The sequence below is a fragment of the Maniola hyperantus genome, chromosome 26 (genome assembly GCF_902806685.2).
Source record: "Maniola hyperantus chromosome 26, iAphHyp1.2, whole genome shotgun sequence".
In the NCBI taxonomy this organism is placed as follows: Eukaryota; Metazoa; Arthropoda; class Insecta; order Lepidoptera; family Nymphalidae; genus Maniola; species Maniola hyperantus.
Window position 1 is genome coordinate 7,084,155 of NC_048561.1, and position 16,626 is coordinate 7,100,780.

At 44.3% G+C, this 16,626-nt stretch overlaps 2 protein-coding genes across 4 annotated transcripts in view; both read right to left on the bottom strand.

Moving 5' to 3' along the window:
- The window catches only part of LOC117994280 (uncharacterized), a 63,464-nt gene extending 55,674 nt beyond the window's left edge, over positions 1-7,790 (bottom strand). For 2 of the 3 annotated variants that reach the window (XM_069507652.1, XM_069507650.1), the window contains exons 1-7: positions 7,111-7,268; positions 6,835-7,000; positions 6,370-6,536; positions 4,615-4,765; positions 2,086-2,244; positions 565-741; positions 243-362 (exon numbers count right to left, since the gene is read on the bottom strand). In XM_069507652.1, the coding sequence (XP_069363753.1) occupies positions 243-362; positions 565-741; positions 2,086-2,244; positions 4,615-4,765; positions 6,370-6,536; positions 6,835-7,000; positions 7,111-7,232 (1,062 nt within the window). In that variant the 5' untranslated portion in view covers positions 7,233-7,268. Of the gene's footprint in view, positions 1-242; positions 363-564; positions 742-2,085; positions 2,245-4,614; positions 4,766-6,369; positions 6,537-6,834; positions 7,001-7,110; positions 7,269-7,632 lie in introns of those variants that run through there. The other variant, XM_069507651.1, reaches the window with a different exon arrangement.
- Positions 7,791-7,976: 186 nt separating this feature from the next.
- The window catches only part of LOC117994281 (uncharacterized), a 34,917-nt gene continuing 26,267 nt past the window's right edge, over positions 7,977-16,626 (bottom strand). The window contains exons 19-30 of the mRNA XM_069507392.1: positions 15,896-16,127; positions 14,686-14,880; positions 13,737-13,918; positions 11,375-11,571; positions 10,564-10,745; positions 10,069-10,234; positions 9,721-9,879; positions 9,373-9,531; positions 9,025-9,183; positions 8,677-8,835; positions 8,329-8,487; positions 7,977-8,139 (exon numbers count right to left, since the gene is read on the bottom strand). Coding sequence (XP_069363493.1) covers positions 7,977-8,139; positions 8,329-8,487; positions 8,677-8,835; positions 9,025-9,183; positions 9,373-9,531; positions 9,721-9,879; positions 10,069-10,234; positions 10,564-10,745; positions 11,375-11,571; positions 13,737-13,918; positions 14,686-14,880; positions 15,896-16,127 — 2,112 coding nt within the window. The remainder of the gene's footprint in view (positions 8,140-8,328; positions 8,488-8,676; positions 8,836-9,024; positions 9,184-9,372; positions 9,532-9,720; positions 9,880-10,068; positions 10,235-10,563; positions 10,746-11,374; positions 11,572-13,736; positions 13,919-14,685; positions 14,881-15,895; positions 16,128-16,626) is intronic.

Here is a 16,626-nt window from a genome sequence, read left to right on the forward strand (position 1 = left end):
CGCTAAGTTTTTGCTAGCGGCGTTCTGGTCACACCCTGTTTGTTATAAAAACCGGTCAAGTGCAAGTAGGACTCGCACACGAAGGGTTCCGTACCGTAATTTTCATTGCGGTCATTTTGAAATTTTCAACTCCCTACCTATTACGGTTCACGAAATACAGCCCGCTGACAGACGGACGGACGAACGGACGGACGGAGGCTTAGTATTGGGGTCCCGAAATGAAAGTAATAAAGATAACTTACAATATCAATATGTAGCCCATTTAATTTCTTGTCTTTGGCAGTTTTGACGATGACCGCGAGCAACGCCGGGCGTAGAGCACTAGCGTGCGGTTTGAGGTCCTCCTTACTGTTGTATATAGCCTGGAAACAACATATACTATACTAGATGAAGAGAGCTTAGAGTTTCTCTACATGATCTAATGAGGAAATGAGGAGATCCGTAGGAGAACTAGAGTAACCGACATAGCTCAACGGGTTGCGAAGCCGAAGTGGCAATGGGCATGGCATAGTTCCAAGTTCTCGATAATACTTACTCTACTGAGTAAGGCGATTAGTTACATACCTGTGCCAGCAGCCATTTGACGTTCCCTCTCACTTCTCCTTCAAGAGCGGCGACGAGAGCATCTCTCCACTGCACGTTCTCGAGAGCACTTACTCTACTGAGTAAGGCGGTCAAAGTGCCAGCACATTCGTGTTGATTGAGGTAGTTATCCGTTAGCTGTAGGTCCTGGGTTTGAGGCTGGAAATAAATAAGTACAAAAATCTTATTTAGAAAACAAACAAGTTGGGTAACATACGAAATTACTTTGAAAAATACCAATGTTCTACTAGACTGACTGACTGACTGACTGAGCTATCAACGCACAGCTCAAACTACTGGACGGATCGGGCTGAAATTTAGCATGCAGATAGCTATTATGACGTAGACATCCGCTAAAAAAGGATTTTTTGAAAATTAAATCCCTAACGGCATAAAGGGGTTTGAAATTTATGCAGTCAACGCGGACGAAGTCGCGAGCATAAGTTAGTTAAATATATAATTTATTCTAGACATCTACTAGCTACACATTTATTTACAAACTAAAAGATAAACCCATCAACATTTTTTTTGTTTTTTTTTTGGTAATATCCGCCATATTGGATTAATCATGACGTCATGACAAACGCTTAGGCTACAAGGATTAGCTCATCTTGTTATCCTCTTATACTAAAGTTGTATTGGAAGAGTTTAACGCCGCCGATTTGCGCCTTGTTGGTTTTGTCATATCCGCCATATTGGATTCGTAATGACGTCACACAGCTTATGATGTCATAGCCTGTGTGACACACATGTAAGGCGGCTCAAACGGTACCGAAGCCTAAGAAAATCCTTTTATATTGTGACATTGGGGCCGATTCTCTTGTACACAATCTCTAAACTAAACTAAATTATCGGGTCTAAATCTAGTGCTATCCTTTTCCGCAAGCAACATTATGAAAGGGATAGCAATAGATTTAGACGTGCCATTTTAGTTTAGTTTAGAGTTCGTGTACAACGGAATTAGCCACAAAATGGGGCCGATTCTCTTGTACACAATCTCTAAACTAAACTAAATTATCGGGTCTAAATCTAGTGCTATCCTTTTCCGCAAGCAACATTATGAAAGGGATAGCAATAGATTTAGACGTGCCATTTTAGTTTAGTTTAGAGTTCGTGTACAACGGAATTAGCCACATTGGCACCGATTCTGAGCACAACCTAATTTTAGAGTATTCGCATGCTCTTCTTACAAATGTAATATGAAAAGGACAGACACAGTTTGACAGTTCTAAATTTAATTTTTAGATGGTAAAACCCGTGATTTTAGCACGCACTCGCGAACCTACTGTTTAAATTTGTATTGTGCACTAAAATTTAGAGTCTTTAAATGTGAAAGTCATGTTCCGTTCCTTTTTTAGCATTAGTAAAAAGAAAAGGATGCAGATACTCTAAATTTAGTTTAGAGAGAGACTAGAGAATCGGGGCCAATGATGCATTTGTATAATTTGTATGTCATGTGCGCCATATTGGATTAGTCGTGACGTCACAGCTTAGTTAACTCACCTGTTCGTTCTGTTGCACCAAGTCGTACAGGAAGGGGTTCTCGGAGAGTGTGCGCAGGAACGCGGGTGTGCGCACGGAGTTCAACGTCGCTGATGTGCGCAGAGACATCAGTGACCCTGTCACCTCGATTGACACTGCTTGGCGAGTGTTGCGTTGAATCTGAAAACACATAATTTTTAAAATGTTTTTTTTTTAATAAAGAGTTTGAGAACACGCCTAACTTGAGGTCCCATAATTAGCCATGCTAGTGGCAAATTTTTGGCAGTTTTATTTCATAAACCGTAGTTTTTTTTTAAACTTTGAGTATAAAACTGATGCCGAAAGGGCGGAACATATCTAGCGGTTCGAATTAGAAACGAGGCAGGCAAATCGCTTCGTACGTGTTGAGATATGTTGTGGCCGTATGGTAATAATTAAATGCGGCAACGGTGAAAGATGTTTATTGAGAGCCGGCTTATGATCTACTCTCGCTTATGGACTAACAATACCAATAAAGAAATCTTACATACTATTGTCTTAATCGTATTGCTTAACTACTTAACCCACATAATTTTGCATCACCTCTCTTTCAATCCGATGTGCAGGCAACCTACTTCGATATATTGAGGAGTTGCATTTTTATGTTACAGCTAATATGAACATGCTACGTTTAAACTGACAATTCGTACATATTACAAAACACATCATATTTAAAATATTTTTTTTAAGTAAATTTGAGTTTGAGTTTTAGAACACGCCTAACTTAAGGTCCCATAATTAGTCATGCTAGTGGCAAATTTTTGGCAGTTTTATTTCATAAACCGTAGTTTTTTTTTAAACTTTGAGTATAAAACTGATGCCGAAAGGGCGGAACATATCTAGCGGTTCGAATTAGAAACGAGGCAGGCAAATCGCTTCGTACGTGTTGAGATATGTTGTGGCCGTATGGTAATAATTAAATGCGGCAACGGTGAAAGATGTTTATTGAGAGCCGGCTTATGATCTACTCTCGCTTATGGACTAACAATACCAATAAAGAAATCTTACATACTATTGTCTTAATCGTATTGCTTAACTACTTAACCCACATAATTTTGCATCACCTCTCTTTCAATCCGATGTGCAGGCAACCTACTTCGATATATTGAGGAGTTGCATTTTTATGTTACAGCTAATATGAACATGCTACGTTTAAACTGACAATTCGTACATATTACAAAACACATCATATTTAAAATATTTTTTTTAAGTAAATTTGAGTTTGAGTTTTAGAACACGCCTAACTTAAGGTCCCATAATTAGTCATGCTAGTGGCAAATTTTTGGCAGTTTTATTTCATAAACCGTAGTTTTTTTTTAAACTTTGAGTATAAAAGTGATGCCGAAAGGGCGGAACATATCTAGTGGTTCGAATTAGAAACGAGGCAGGCAAATCGCTTCGTACGTGTCCGTAGAATTTCAACTACGTACGGGTACCTTGACGATCCCACCGCTGCCACCATGAAATGAAACGAGGCTGGCTGACACACAACTGACTTTATTCTATGAATACCTTCATGTATAATATACTAGGGTCATTCAATAAGTAAAGAGACAAATGGCTATAGCTCAAAAACGGTTTATTTCAATTTTTCAAAATTAAGGCTATTTTTCAACATAATCACTCCCCACAGTTATGCACTCGTCCCATCTTTCTTGCAGCCTCCTAATTCCCTTGGCGAAGAATTAAATAAATAAATAAATAAATAAAATAATCTTCGCGCGCGCGCGTGTGTGTGTGTGTGTGTGTGTGTGTGTGTGTGTGTGTGTGTGTGTGTGTGTGTGTGTGTGTGTGTGTGTGTGTGTGTGGAAATGTTATATTATGTGAATTAGATTTAATCACAATGCCAAGCCTTTATAAGTTGTTCTGATTGATCGTAAGAAAGAGTTAAAAGCCATTTAGTACATATCTTTTTAACTCTCGCCGCAGTTAGGGGATATATGTGTAGGATTTTATTGATATGGTTATACAATGAACAACTAAAGTGATAATAATGGCGACTCGCAATTCTTTCGATTTACCCCGAAGCCACTTTTGCACCGCTACCTTAACTTCCTCATTGTTAGCAAATCTTAGTAGAAACTTGTTCGGCCACTTTTGAACCGATCAACACACTTGTAAAAATTCGCACGGTTTATACAACTTTTACCGTACTGTATCAACATTTTGGAAAAAATTCCACTTAGTTTTACACCTTCTGCGACTAAAAATCTAATGACTGAGCGCTGCTCTTCTAAGGTGCATTCTTCTAGTGGACTTGCCATGGTGAATTAAAAATTTTGAGGTTATGTTGACCTAAAATGATGAAACAGCTGATCAGAGCATATCCCAAGATTGCCAACTAACACCCCTGAAAAGACATTCATTGAATAGTTTTAAAATTATAGAATTTGTCTCTTTACTTATTGAATGACCCTCGTAATTATTACACTACAGGTACGATAGTAGCAAGGTGAAAGAGGGACCAGTTCAAAACGTTCTTGGACCCACTCAGGACAAGGATTTACTTACCCACTGGGTTCTCAAAGGTAGCTTAATTTCTGCATCTCCAATCAAATGATTCCATACGTCTTTGTTGAAGACAGTGGCGCACACCGCCGGCTTGAGCTGCGTGCAGCAGATCGCCGCGGCTAGACAGTTGTAGTTCGCGCAGTAGAACAACCTACAACAAAATAATTTTAAATATGTCGGCAGCACCGTCTTTTAGTTGTAAATAGCTTGCTCATTGAACATCGCGTCATCGTCCCCAACGTCGTTGTAAGGCTATAAAATCGGACGCGCAGTGCGTCATGGGACATTATTCGTTTGACTTCGGCCAGAGGCAGTTCTCAGTAGGCACGGGGTGTCATACTGTAAGTGTAGGTTTTATAATTGTTGTTGTAACCCAATTGGGGTCCTGTTGGTTGGACTAGTTGATGTTGTAATAGTTAGGTATTGGTTGGTCTGGGATCGGTATTGGGGATGGAGGAGCAGATCTAGGTAGGGTTTAGCTAGCTTTGTCTAGTCATAGGAGACGTTGTTGTCATGACTCATAAATGAGGGTAGTTTGTGTTGTCTCTCGTAGTTCGAGAATATTATTAGTGCGCCCACGAAGGCTCGGTTAATCTAATATGTTGTAATCCTGACTTATTCCGATTAATCATCATCATCATTATGAAGGCAGCGGGCTTGTTCCCGACAAATACATATCAAAAACTTCGGACCAGCAGGATTCGAACCTACGTCGTCTGGGTTCGCGCCCGACGCATTTACCGCTGGGCCACGGCTGCCAGTGACGAAATTATGTTCACTCAGTACTGAAATTTCCTTGAAGTGTAGGTAAGAACACTATCATAAAAAAATATGAAAAAACAACAGAATAATCTTCATTCTACCACAGTACAGCAAGAAACGCGAACATCCTAAGACTGAGGCCACACGATGCGTTTCCGGTGCGTATTGGGTGCCACACGGGCACTGCGTTGCCGCTCTGGTACAGAGTATGACGTTTCACTGCAACACCCCTCCCCGCCTCGTCTCTCTGTCTCTCCCAAGTCCGTTGCGCGTGCGGTGCGGCGCCGCACGACGTCGTAACGCATCGTGTGGCTTGGTACAGCGATGCCTATGTAGGATGACGCAGCGGCACCGCTGAGGCGCCGCACTTGAAGGAAACGTTTTAGCTCAACGTTTCTGATACCGCTGTGGGAAAGCCCTTCCGACGTCCGTCCGTGTTTCCTGCTAAGTATAAACTAGGAGTCTAATGGACCGAATGTCGTACCAACGTCTCTATACTCCAAGAACTCGGCACTAAATAACGACTAACGGCGTTAGTACAGAGTCGCATATTAAAATTCTTCGGACTTCCGGCGTGAGAGTGACTCTATCGAGCGTCTTATCGTGCAGGGCAACGTGGAGGGCACCAGAGGGCGAGGAAGGTCGCCCATGCGATGGACCGACCAAATTAAGTCTGTGGACTGTCCTTTGCACGAGTGTACCAGGCTGTCAGCCAGCAGGGAGAAGTGGCGAATGCTCGTGAGGCGTATAACATCTGCCCTTAAAGACGCGATGACCACGACCGCTCTGCCAAGAGTGCTAAGACGAGGAAGAAGAATAACCTAAATACTTTCAAAACAAGAGTGAATAGGCATTTTCTAGGCAAGCACGCTCCAACCTAGTGTTCTTTTAAGCATGATTGTCGTCAACCACTGCGCCAGTGAGGCCGAGGTATGTAAACGCGAGCGTAGCGAGCGCAAAAATTTTATAACACCTTAGCACCATAGGTCTCACCTACAGCTCTCCTTCATACTGTCATCCGCTGGAGAGGGACACGTCACACCGGCCCGCAGCGTGACGCACAGCTTGCACACCGTGCTCACGGCGTACGCACGTGTGTCTCCTACCGCCATCTTGCTGTACAGCAAAGAGCGCGGGGACTCTATGTGCTCTTTGGGCACCTGGAAATTATACATTTATAAAAAAAACCGTTCAAGTGTGAGTAGGCGTCGCACATGAAGGGTTCCGTACCATCGTGCAAGATAATATAATACTATGAACTTTTTAGTTTTTCTAATTTGCCTAGTGGTCGGGAAGTGGCTGGATGAGGAAGGCTAAGGACCGGGTGTGGTGGCTCTTTTAGTAAGGCATATGTCCAACAGTGGACGTCCACAGGCTGATGATGATGAGGGATACGAGGCACAGTACGTCTTCAATAAGGACACTAACTCTTCTAGAACCTTCGAGAAGAACTCTTACCTTCTGGAACACAACTTGCAGTATATAAAGAGCTCGCACGTAGTCGAGAACGCATTTCTCGTAGCTATAATGTGCTGTCGCCTCCCGCGGCTTTGTCTTCAGTACCGACACTAACTCTTCTAGAACCTTCGAGAAGAACTCTTCGCAGAACGATGGGGTTGAATACCTACGGAAATAAATTTTATTTTAATTATAGGAAAGAGATTTTTAGCTATTGAGGACATACACGCGTCTGTCGCGTCGTCCCGCCGTCCTTCTGTACTGTCGCAATATTACCTCAGTAAGGGCAGCATAAGACGTGTGCACACTCCGAGACTACTGCCCTCGAAGCATCGTGCGTACACCGCGCTACAAACACGCGACAGTCGCGCGTCTGCCCTCGCCGCTATTGCAGACATACACGCGTCTGTCGCGTCGTCCCACCGTCCTTCTGTACTGTCGCAATATTACCTCAGTAAGGGCAGCATAAGACGTGTGCACACTCCGAGACTACTGCCCTCGAAGCATCGTGCGTACACCGCGCTACAAACACGCGACAGTCGCGCGTCTGCCCTCGCCGCTATTGCAGACATACACGCGTCTGTCGCGTCGTCCCACCGTCCTTCTGTACTGTCGCAATATTACCTCAGTAAGGGCAGCATAAGACGTGTGCACACTCCGAGACTACTGCCCTCGAAGCATCGTGCGTACACCGCGCTACAAACACGCGACAGTCGCGCGTCTGCCCTCGCCGCTATTGCAGACATACACGCGTCTGTCGCGTCGTCCCACCGTCCTTCTGTACTGTCGCAATATTACCTCAGTAAGGGCAGCATAAGACGTGTGCACACTCCGAGACTCCTGCCCTCGAAGCATCGTGCGTACACCGCGCTACAAACCCGCGACAGTCGCGCGTCTGCCCTCGCCGCTATTGCAGACATACACGCGTCTGTCGCGTCGTCCCACCGTCCTTCTGTACTGTCGCAATATTACCTCAGTAAGGGCAGCATAAGACGTGTCCACACTCCGAGACTACTGCCCTCGAAGCATCGTGCGTACACCGCGCTACAAACACGCGACAGTCGCGCGTCTGCCCTCGCCGCTATTGCAGACATACACGCGTCTGTCGCGTCGTCCCACCGTCCTTCTGTACTGTCGCAATATTACCTCAGTAAGGGCAGCATAAGACGTGTGCACACTCCGAGACTACTGCCCTCGAAGCATCGTGCGTACACCGCGCTACAAACACGCGACAGTCGCGCGTCTGCGCTCGCCGCTATTGCAGACATACACGCGTCTGTCGCGTCGTCCCACCGTCCTTCTGTACTGTCGCAATATTACCTCAGTAAGGGCAGCATAAGACGTGTGCACACTCCGAGACTACTGCCCTCGAAGCATCGTGCGTACACCGCGCTACAAACACGCGACAGTCGCGCGTCTGCGCTCGCCGCTATTGCAGACATACACGCGTCTGTCGCGTCGTCCCACCGTCCTTCTGTACTGTCGCAATATTACCTCAGTAAGGGCAGCATAAGACGTGTGCACACTCCGAGACTACTGCCCTCGAAGCATCGTGCGTACACCGCGCTACAAACACGCGACAGTCGCGCGTCTGCGCTCGCCGCTATTGCAGACATACACGCGTCTGTCGCGTCGTCCCACCGTCCTTCTGTACTGTCGCAATATTACCTCAGTAAGGGCAGCATAAGACGTGTGCACACTCCGAGACTACTGCCCTCGAAGCATCGTGCGTACACCGCGCTACAAACACGCGACAGTCGCGCGTCTGCCCTCGCCGCTATTGCAGACATACACGCGTCTGTCGCGTCGTCCCACCGTCCTTCTGTACTGTCGCAATATTACCTCAGTAAGGGCAGCATAAGACGTGTGCACACTCCGAGACTACTGCCCTCGAAGCATCGTGCGTACACCGCGCTACAAACACGCGACAGTCGCGCGTCTGCCCTCGCCGCTATTGCAGACATACACGCGTCTGTCGCGTCGTCCCACCGTCCTTCTGTACTGTCGCAATATTACCTCAGTAAGGGCAGCATAAGACGTGTGCACACTCCGAGACTCCTGCCCTCGAAGCATCGTGCGTACACCGCGCTACAAACACGCGACAGTCGCGCGTCTGCGCTCGCCGCTATTGCAGACATACACGCGTCTGTCGCGTCGTCCCACCGTCCTTCTGTACTGTCGCAATATTACCTCAGTAAGGGCAGCATAAGACGTGTGCACACTCCGAGACTCCTGCCCTCGAAGCATCGTGCGTACACCGCGCTACAAACACGCGACAGTCGCTCGTCTGCGCTCGCCGCTATTGCAGACATACACGCGTCTGTCGCGTCGTCCCACCGTCCTTCTGTACTGTCGCAATATTACCTCAGTAAGGGCAGCATAAGACGTGTGCACACTCCGAGACTCCTGCCCTCGAAGCATCGTGCGTACACCGCGCTACAAACACGCGACAGTCGCGCGTCTGCGCTCGCCGCTATTGCAGACATACACGCGTCTGTCGCGTCGTCCCACCGTCCTTCTGTACTGTCGCAATATTACCTCAGTAAGGGCAGCATAAGACGTGTGCACACTCCGAGACTACTGCCCTCGAAGCATCGTGCGTACACCGCGCTACAAACACGCGACAGTCGCGCGTCTGCGCTCGCCGCTATTGCAGACATACACGCGTCTGTCGCGTCGTCCCACCGTCCTTCTGTACTGTCGCAATATTACCTCAGTAAGGGCAGCATAAGACGTGTGCACACTCCGAGACTCCTGCCCTCGAAGCATCGTGCGTACACCGCGCTACAAACACGCGACAGTCGCGCGTCTGCGCTCGCCGCTATTGCAGACATACACGCGTCTGTCGCGTCGTCCCACCGTCCTTCTGTACTGTCGCAATATTACCTCAGTAAGGGCAGCATAAGACGTGTGCACACTCCGAGACTCCTGCCCTCGAAGCATCGTGCGTACACCGCGCTACAAACACGCGACAGTCGCGCGTCTGCGCTCGCCGCTATTGCAGACATACACGCGTCTGTCGCGTCGTCCCACCGTCCTTCTGTACTGTCGCAATATTACCTCAGTAAGGGCAGCATAAGACGTGTACACACTCCGAGACTCCTGCCCTCGAAGCATCGTGCGTACACCGCGCTACAAACACGCGACAGTCGCGCGTCTGCGCTCGCCGCTATTGCAGACATACACGCGTCTGTCGCGTCGTCCCACCGTCCTTCTGTACTGTCGCAATATTACCTCAGTAAGGGCAGCATAAGACGTGTGCACACTCCGAGACTCCTGCCCTCGAAGCATCGTGCGTACACCGCGCTACAAACACGCGACAGTCGCGCGTCTGCGCTCGCCGCTATTGCAGACATACACGCGTCTGTCGCGTCGTCCCACCATCCTTTCGTATTGTCACCTGTTGGCAACAATATTTTTAATTAATATGTCAAGGCACAACCTAAACCGTTGGGGTTAGAAACTTGAAATTCATTAACAATAGGTATGAAGTAGGCGCGATCGGAATCGATTTTTAGAAATTAGACCCCTAAAGATACTAAATAAACGATGTAAGTTTGTTTGAAAGTTCATAATTTTTCAGATTATATCCCTGAAAATTGATATTTCGGCTTACGGTTCAAAAACCCCAAGATTTCAAGGTTTTAGGAAATTTCACCCCCTCACGGATTTTCAAAAATTTTATTAGAGTGAAATCGTGGCGGTTCAGCTAGTAGTATATGAACTCACTCGCAGCCAACGTAATAACGATGTCGAGAAGTATGTCGCGTTTTTCCGCAACGCGACTGTCGCAGTCAACGTCGCGACTGTCGGCGAGACAATCTAGCACGGCTTGGAAGCAACACGATGACAGTGCGTATAGCTCACTCAATCGCGAAGGCAGGTGTGGACACAGGACCTTATAGGCGGGGCTGAGAACAGAAAAAACTATAAGGATAGTAATAAATCATAAGACAGTGTCTAGATGGTTACAAGGTCAAATGCTTGTGACTTTCTTAGCACACGTACTCGCACGCGGGGTGCGAGTACGTGTGCTAAGATAGTGTGTGTGTGTGTACGGGTGTGTATGTACATAGTATTGTGTTTGAGCAGTGTGTGTTCGTGTGTGTGTGTGTGTGCGCGTGTGTGTGTGTGTGCGTGCGTGTGTGTGTGTGTGTGTGTGTGTGTGTGTGTTCAATAATTAAGTAATTATCAAAATATGATACCACAAAACAAACGAAAAAATAAAAAATATCCTATATTTTGTAAAAGTTCACGATATATCGCAAATAAAACATCTGACAGACGCTAGAGGCCAACGAACGTTGCGTAAGTAGACCGCTCGGAGTCAATGCCGCGTCGTAGGCGGGGCATTGACCCGAGTTTTGCGTGCTATACATTGCTGGTTTGAATGATACCAAATCACTGACACTACAGGCAAAATGGTTATTGGTATTGGATTGTGTTTAGGTAGTATAACAATAACGCTAAAGTTTTTGCTGGCGTTCTGGTTACACCCTGTATAGTACTAAAGTCCCATTGGCACCCTTTTATGGCATACCTATATTCGTCGGCAGCGGGCAGTATCCCAAACAATCGAATCTTGTGTTCCAGCTTCACGTCATCAGATCTGAGGGTCTCCATCACCCATCGCATGACATTGGAGTGCGGAGGAAGACTCGTGCTTATTGGACACAGGTCCAATAGAAGCGAGCATTTCTGGTCCATTGTAGACTGTTGCTCGTACTTGGGCCACACCTGGAAAGTAATGAAAATGAAAATGAAATGAAAATCTTTTTTATTCGTATAAACTTTTACAAGTGCTTACGAATAGTCGGATGCATCTACCACTGGTTCGGAATGCCTTTCCTACCGAGCAGCAAGAAACTCGGCGGTTGCTCTTTTCAAATATTTGATATAGGTACAAAATTATGCCATGTATAAAATAGTATTTGCAGTCTTGTGCGTCGCCGGAACGAGCTGCAGGTCAAATCCACGCTCTTTTATCATTTAGATAATCTTCAATTGTGTAATATGCTTTTTTCAGGAGCATATTTTTAATAGATTTTTTAAACTTGTGCAAAGGTAAGTCCAAAATAGTTTGCGGGATTTTATTATAAAAAGTAATACCAATACCCACAAATGACTTTTGGACTTTCCTGAGGCGGAAGGCAGGAGCTGCAAGTTTGTTTCTGTTTCTAGTTAGCCTATTGTTAATCATTGCATAACTGCAAAGTGCAAAGTGTCGCTACTAGATGGCATTAACAGTCGCTTCAGTACTGAGTGAACATACATATCACAAACGTCACTGGCAGCAAGCGAACCGTGGCCTAGCGGTCAAGGCGTCGGGCGCGAACCCAGAAGATGCAGGTTCGATTCCTGCCGGTTACGCAATTTTTGATATGTATTTAAAATTATTTAACTCCTTGAAGTGTAGGTAAAACACTATCATGAGTCAGTACCCTTATTATAAATGCGAAAGTGTGTTTGTTTGTTGATTTGTTGGTTTATTAGTTGGTTTGTCCTTCAATCACGTCGCAACGGTGCAAGGATTAACGTTATTTTTTTGCATGGGTATAGTTAAAGACCTGGAGAGTGACATGGGCTACTTTTTATCCCGGAAAAACAAAAAATTCCCATGCGATTTTTAAAAAACCTAATTCCACGCGGACGAAGTCGCGGGCATCAGCTAGTGACTAATATTCCCCTTTCCCCTCCAACTAAGCGTCAGGCTTGTGCTAGGAGTAGGTACGACAATAGTGCAACGGGCGGGGTTTGAACCGGCGACCTTTCGGTTTTCAGTCCACTCCAAAGGGGAATAGAATAGAATAAAATATAATAGAATAGAATAGAATAGAATGTTTTTTTTTATTCATGTAAACTTTTTAAAAGTGCTTATGAATAGTCAGGTAGTTTTAATTTACCTTTAATGTACTGAATATTATTCAGCAATTAACTTGGCTAATATTCTTTAAAAAAAAGATATGAATACTCTAAAATTTAGTTGCCACCAGAATCACTACAGTCGACGCATTTTAAACTGAGTCGTCGAGTTATCCGTCTGTTTCGCTCGCACTTACCTACGACCTGTAAGTGCGAGCGAAACAGACAGATAACTCGACGATTCAGTTTAAAATGTGTCGACTATAGCAATTTCGACTTACCAAATTAACGAGTTCCAAAACATCCCCCTGCCTATTTCTCCTCACTGCGTGTCTTACAACATCATTCAAAATGGTACAGCACTTTTCCATATTCCGTTGTAACAGTAGGTAGGCCTTCTTTACCAGACGTTCGTAATTTTTTGTTTGTATGTCTGTTTGAACGGGATAATCTTCGGAACAGCTGAATCTATTTTGACGAGACTTTCACAGACAAGTTGCCATCAGAATCACTAGTACTTTTCGACTTACCAAATTAACGAGTTCCAAAACATCCCCCGCCCTATTTCTCCTCACTGCGTGTCTCACAACATCATTCAAAATGGTACAGCACTTTTCCATATTCCGTTGTAACAGTAGGTAGGCCTTCTTTACCAGACGTTCGTAATTTTTTGTTTGTATGTCTGTTTGAACGGGATAATCTTCGGAACAGCTGAATCTATTTTGACGAGACTTTCACAGACAAGTTGCCATCAGAATCACTAGTACTTTTCGACTTACCAAATTAACGAGTTCCAAAACATCCCCCGCCCTATTTCTCCTCACTGCGTGTCTCACAACATCATTCAAAATGGTACAGCACTTTACCATACTGCGTTGTAACAGTAGGTAGGCCTTCTTTATCAGACGTTCGTAATTTTTTGTTTGTATGTCTGTCTGTCTGTCTGTTTGAACGGGATAATCTTCGGAACAGCTGAATCTATTTTGACGAGACTTTCACAGACAAGTTGCCATCAGAATCACTAGTACTTTTCGACTTACCAAATTAACGAGTTCCAAAATATCCCCCTGCCTATTTCTCCTCACTGCGTGTCTTACAACATCATTCAAAATGGTACAGCACTTTTCCATATTCCGTTGCAACAGTAGGTAGGGCTTCTTCACCAGCCGTTCGTATGCAGCTGGCATGAAGTCTTGTAAGAATTTCACTTTCTCCGAGTCTCCTACAAAAATATGTTATTTCAACTCTCTGCCTGTTAGAGCGGTCACGCACTCATCCGCGAGGTGATTACGTAAAACGTTGCAGTAGCGACAGCAACGCGACAGCAGTAGCAATGCGACAGTTCATTTGCTGTCTCTCTTCTTCTTATTTTTCTTTGTGGCTATTGCCGTCTCACTCTAGCCGAACGTTTGACAGCAATGATCGCGAGATTTACGCCTGTCGTGAGATACGTTATCACCCCGCGTGCTCCTGTGTAGTGAGCCGGCCATGGGTTGTTGATGATGATGATGATGATGATGTTGATGATGATGATGATGATGATGATGATGTTGTTGTTGTTGTTGTTGTTGATGATGATGATGATGATGATGATGTTGATGATGATGATGATGATGATGATGATGATGTTGTTGTTGTTGTTGTTGTTGTTGTTGTTGTTGTTGTTGTTGTTGTTGTTGATGATGATGATGATGATGATGATGATGATGATGATGATGATGTTGTTGTTGTTGTTGTTGTTGTTGATGATGATGATGATGATGATGATGATGATGATGATGATGATGATGATGATACAACTACAAACTACTACACAACTACAAATCCTTATTTCACCCCCTTAGGGGTTGAATTTTCAAAAATCCTTTCTTAGCGGATGCCTACGTCTTAATAGCTATCTGCATGCCAAATTTCAGCTCGATCCGTCCAGTTGTTTGAACTGTGCGTTGATAGATCAGTCAGTCAGTTCACTTTAGATATTTAGGTTACCTTCGTTCAGCATCGCCACAAATTCGTAATCACTCAAAAAGGCAATAGAGACTTCAACTAAATCCATCAAAAACGCCATTTTGGATTTGAGATTCCTCTCGATATATCTAGACGCGTTCAACTTGGCGATCCAGTCCGCCCAGCGTTTTATACATGTAGAGAACTCTATCGAAATCGGTACAGCCATTCCTTTACCTGAAATTAAAAAGTAATTTAGAAAAAATTTCAAACAAGTCGTAATTGGGTATTTTACTATTTTTGAATTTGATAAATATTATTACTTTATTATAAACTACGATAAAAATAATGACGTACGCTGAAAAAAATATTAAAATCCAACAAAGATTTACAAAGTTACAGGCATTTTAATTTTGGAGTGGGAGGGTCTTCTATCCCTTTCTCGCAATACGAAAATTTGTATGAAAGCGCACGAAGCTACTATGGCATTAGTAGGTGTGACGTCAAACTGCTGTAACGTTATCTCTGTCTAATCAGAAATATTTAAATGTTTATAACTTCTTTGTTATTTGATCGATTTAATTAGTTTTTTCAGTTTACGTCATTATTTTTATTCTAGTTTATAATAAAGTAATAAAAAAATTGGAGTCAAATACCCAATTAAAAACCGGTTAAGTGCGAATCGGACTCCAACACGGCAGGTTCCGTATTATCATACTTTTTTTTATACAAGTTAGCTCTTAACTGCAATCTCATGTGGTGGTAAGTGATGATGCAGTTTAAGATACAAGCGGGCTAACTTGCAAGGAGTATGGCAGTTTTTATTAAACTCATACACCTTTGATTTCTACACGGCATCGTACCGGAACGCTAAATCGCTTGGCGGCACGGCTTTGCCGGTACGATGGTAACTAGCCACGGCCGAAGCCTCCCACCAGACCAGACCAGAAATTTAGAAATTATAAAATTCCAAACCCCGGTCGGGAATCGAACCCGGGACCTCCCACTAATAAGACCACAGCGCTTACCACTGCGCCTGGGAGGTCGTTAAACATGAAATAATCCTTTTTAATTTTTATGTGATGTAACTACGGCGTGTCTCCTCAGAATAAGAAAGGTTTAGGCCATAGTCCACCACGCTGGCCAAGTGCGGATTGGCAATATACACCTTGAGAACATTGTGGAGAACTTTATTTGTATAACGATTTGTTTTTTTAATACGGAACCACAAAAAAATCAAAAAAATACTTACCCTTGTAAATGTTAACCATGATTTTCAAAACTTGAACAAAAACTTCGTGTTTTGACTCGAATAAATATTTCTCTATACTTTGTGTTATTTCCGTCACGGGCTGATTGTGGAACCAATCTGTCATTCTGTTTAAGTACTTGGGCTCCACTAGAGATAGGCATTTTGACAGTTTTCTGTCAAGCTTTATGACATTTTGGGGTGTCAGCTCTGACAGTAGGTTGCTTAACCATTGCTGAAATATAGAAATACTAGATGATGCCCGCGACTTCGTCCGCGTGGATTTAGGTTTTTAAAAATCCTGTGGGAACTCTTTGATTTTCCGGGATAAAAAGTAGCCTATGTCCTTCCCCGGGATGCAAGCTATCTCTGTACCAAATTTCGTCAAAATCGGTGGAACGGTTGGGCAGTGAAAGGCTAGCAGACAGACAGACATACTTTCGCATTTATAATATTAGTATGGATTACTTTTTTATCACACAATCTTCTAAATATTATAGAAAAGGTAACTGACTGACTGACTGATCTATCAACACACAGCTCCTGGATGGATCAGGCTGAAATTTAGCACGCAGAAAGCCATTATGGCGTAAACGTCCGCTAAGGAAGAATTTTTGAAAATTTTGCCCCTAAGGGGGTGTAAAACAGGGGTTCGAAATTTGCGTAGTCCACGCGGACGAAGTTGGGAGCAGTGGCGTGCAGGTCATAGAGGCATAAATGCACTGCTTACCCCA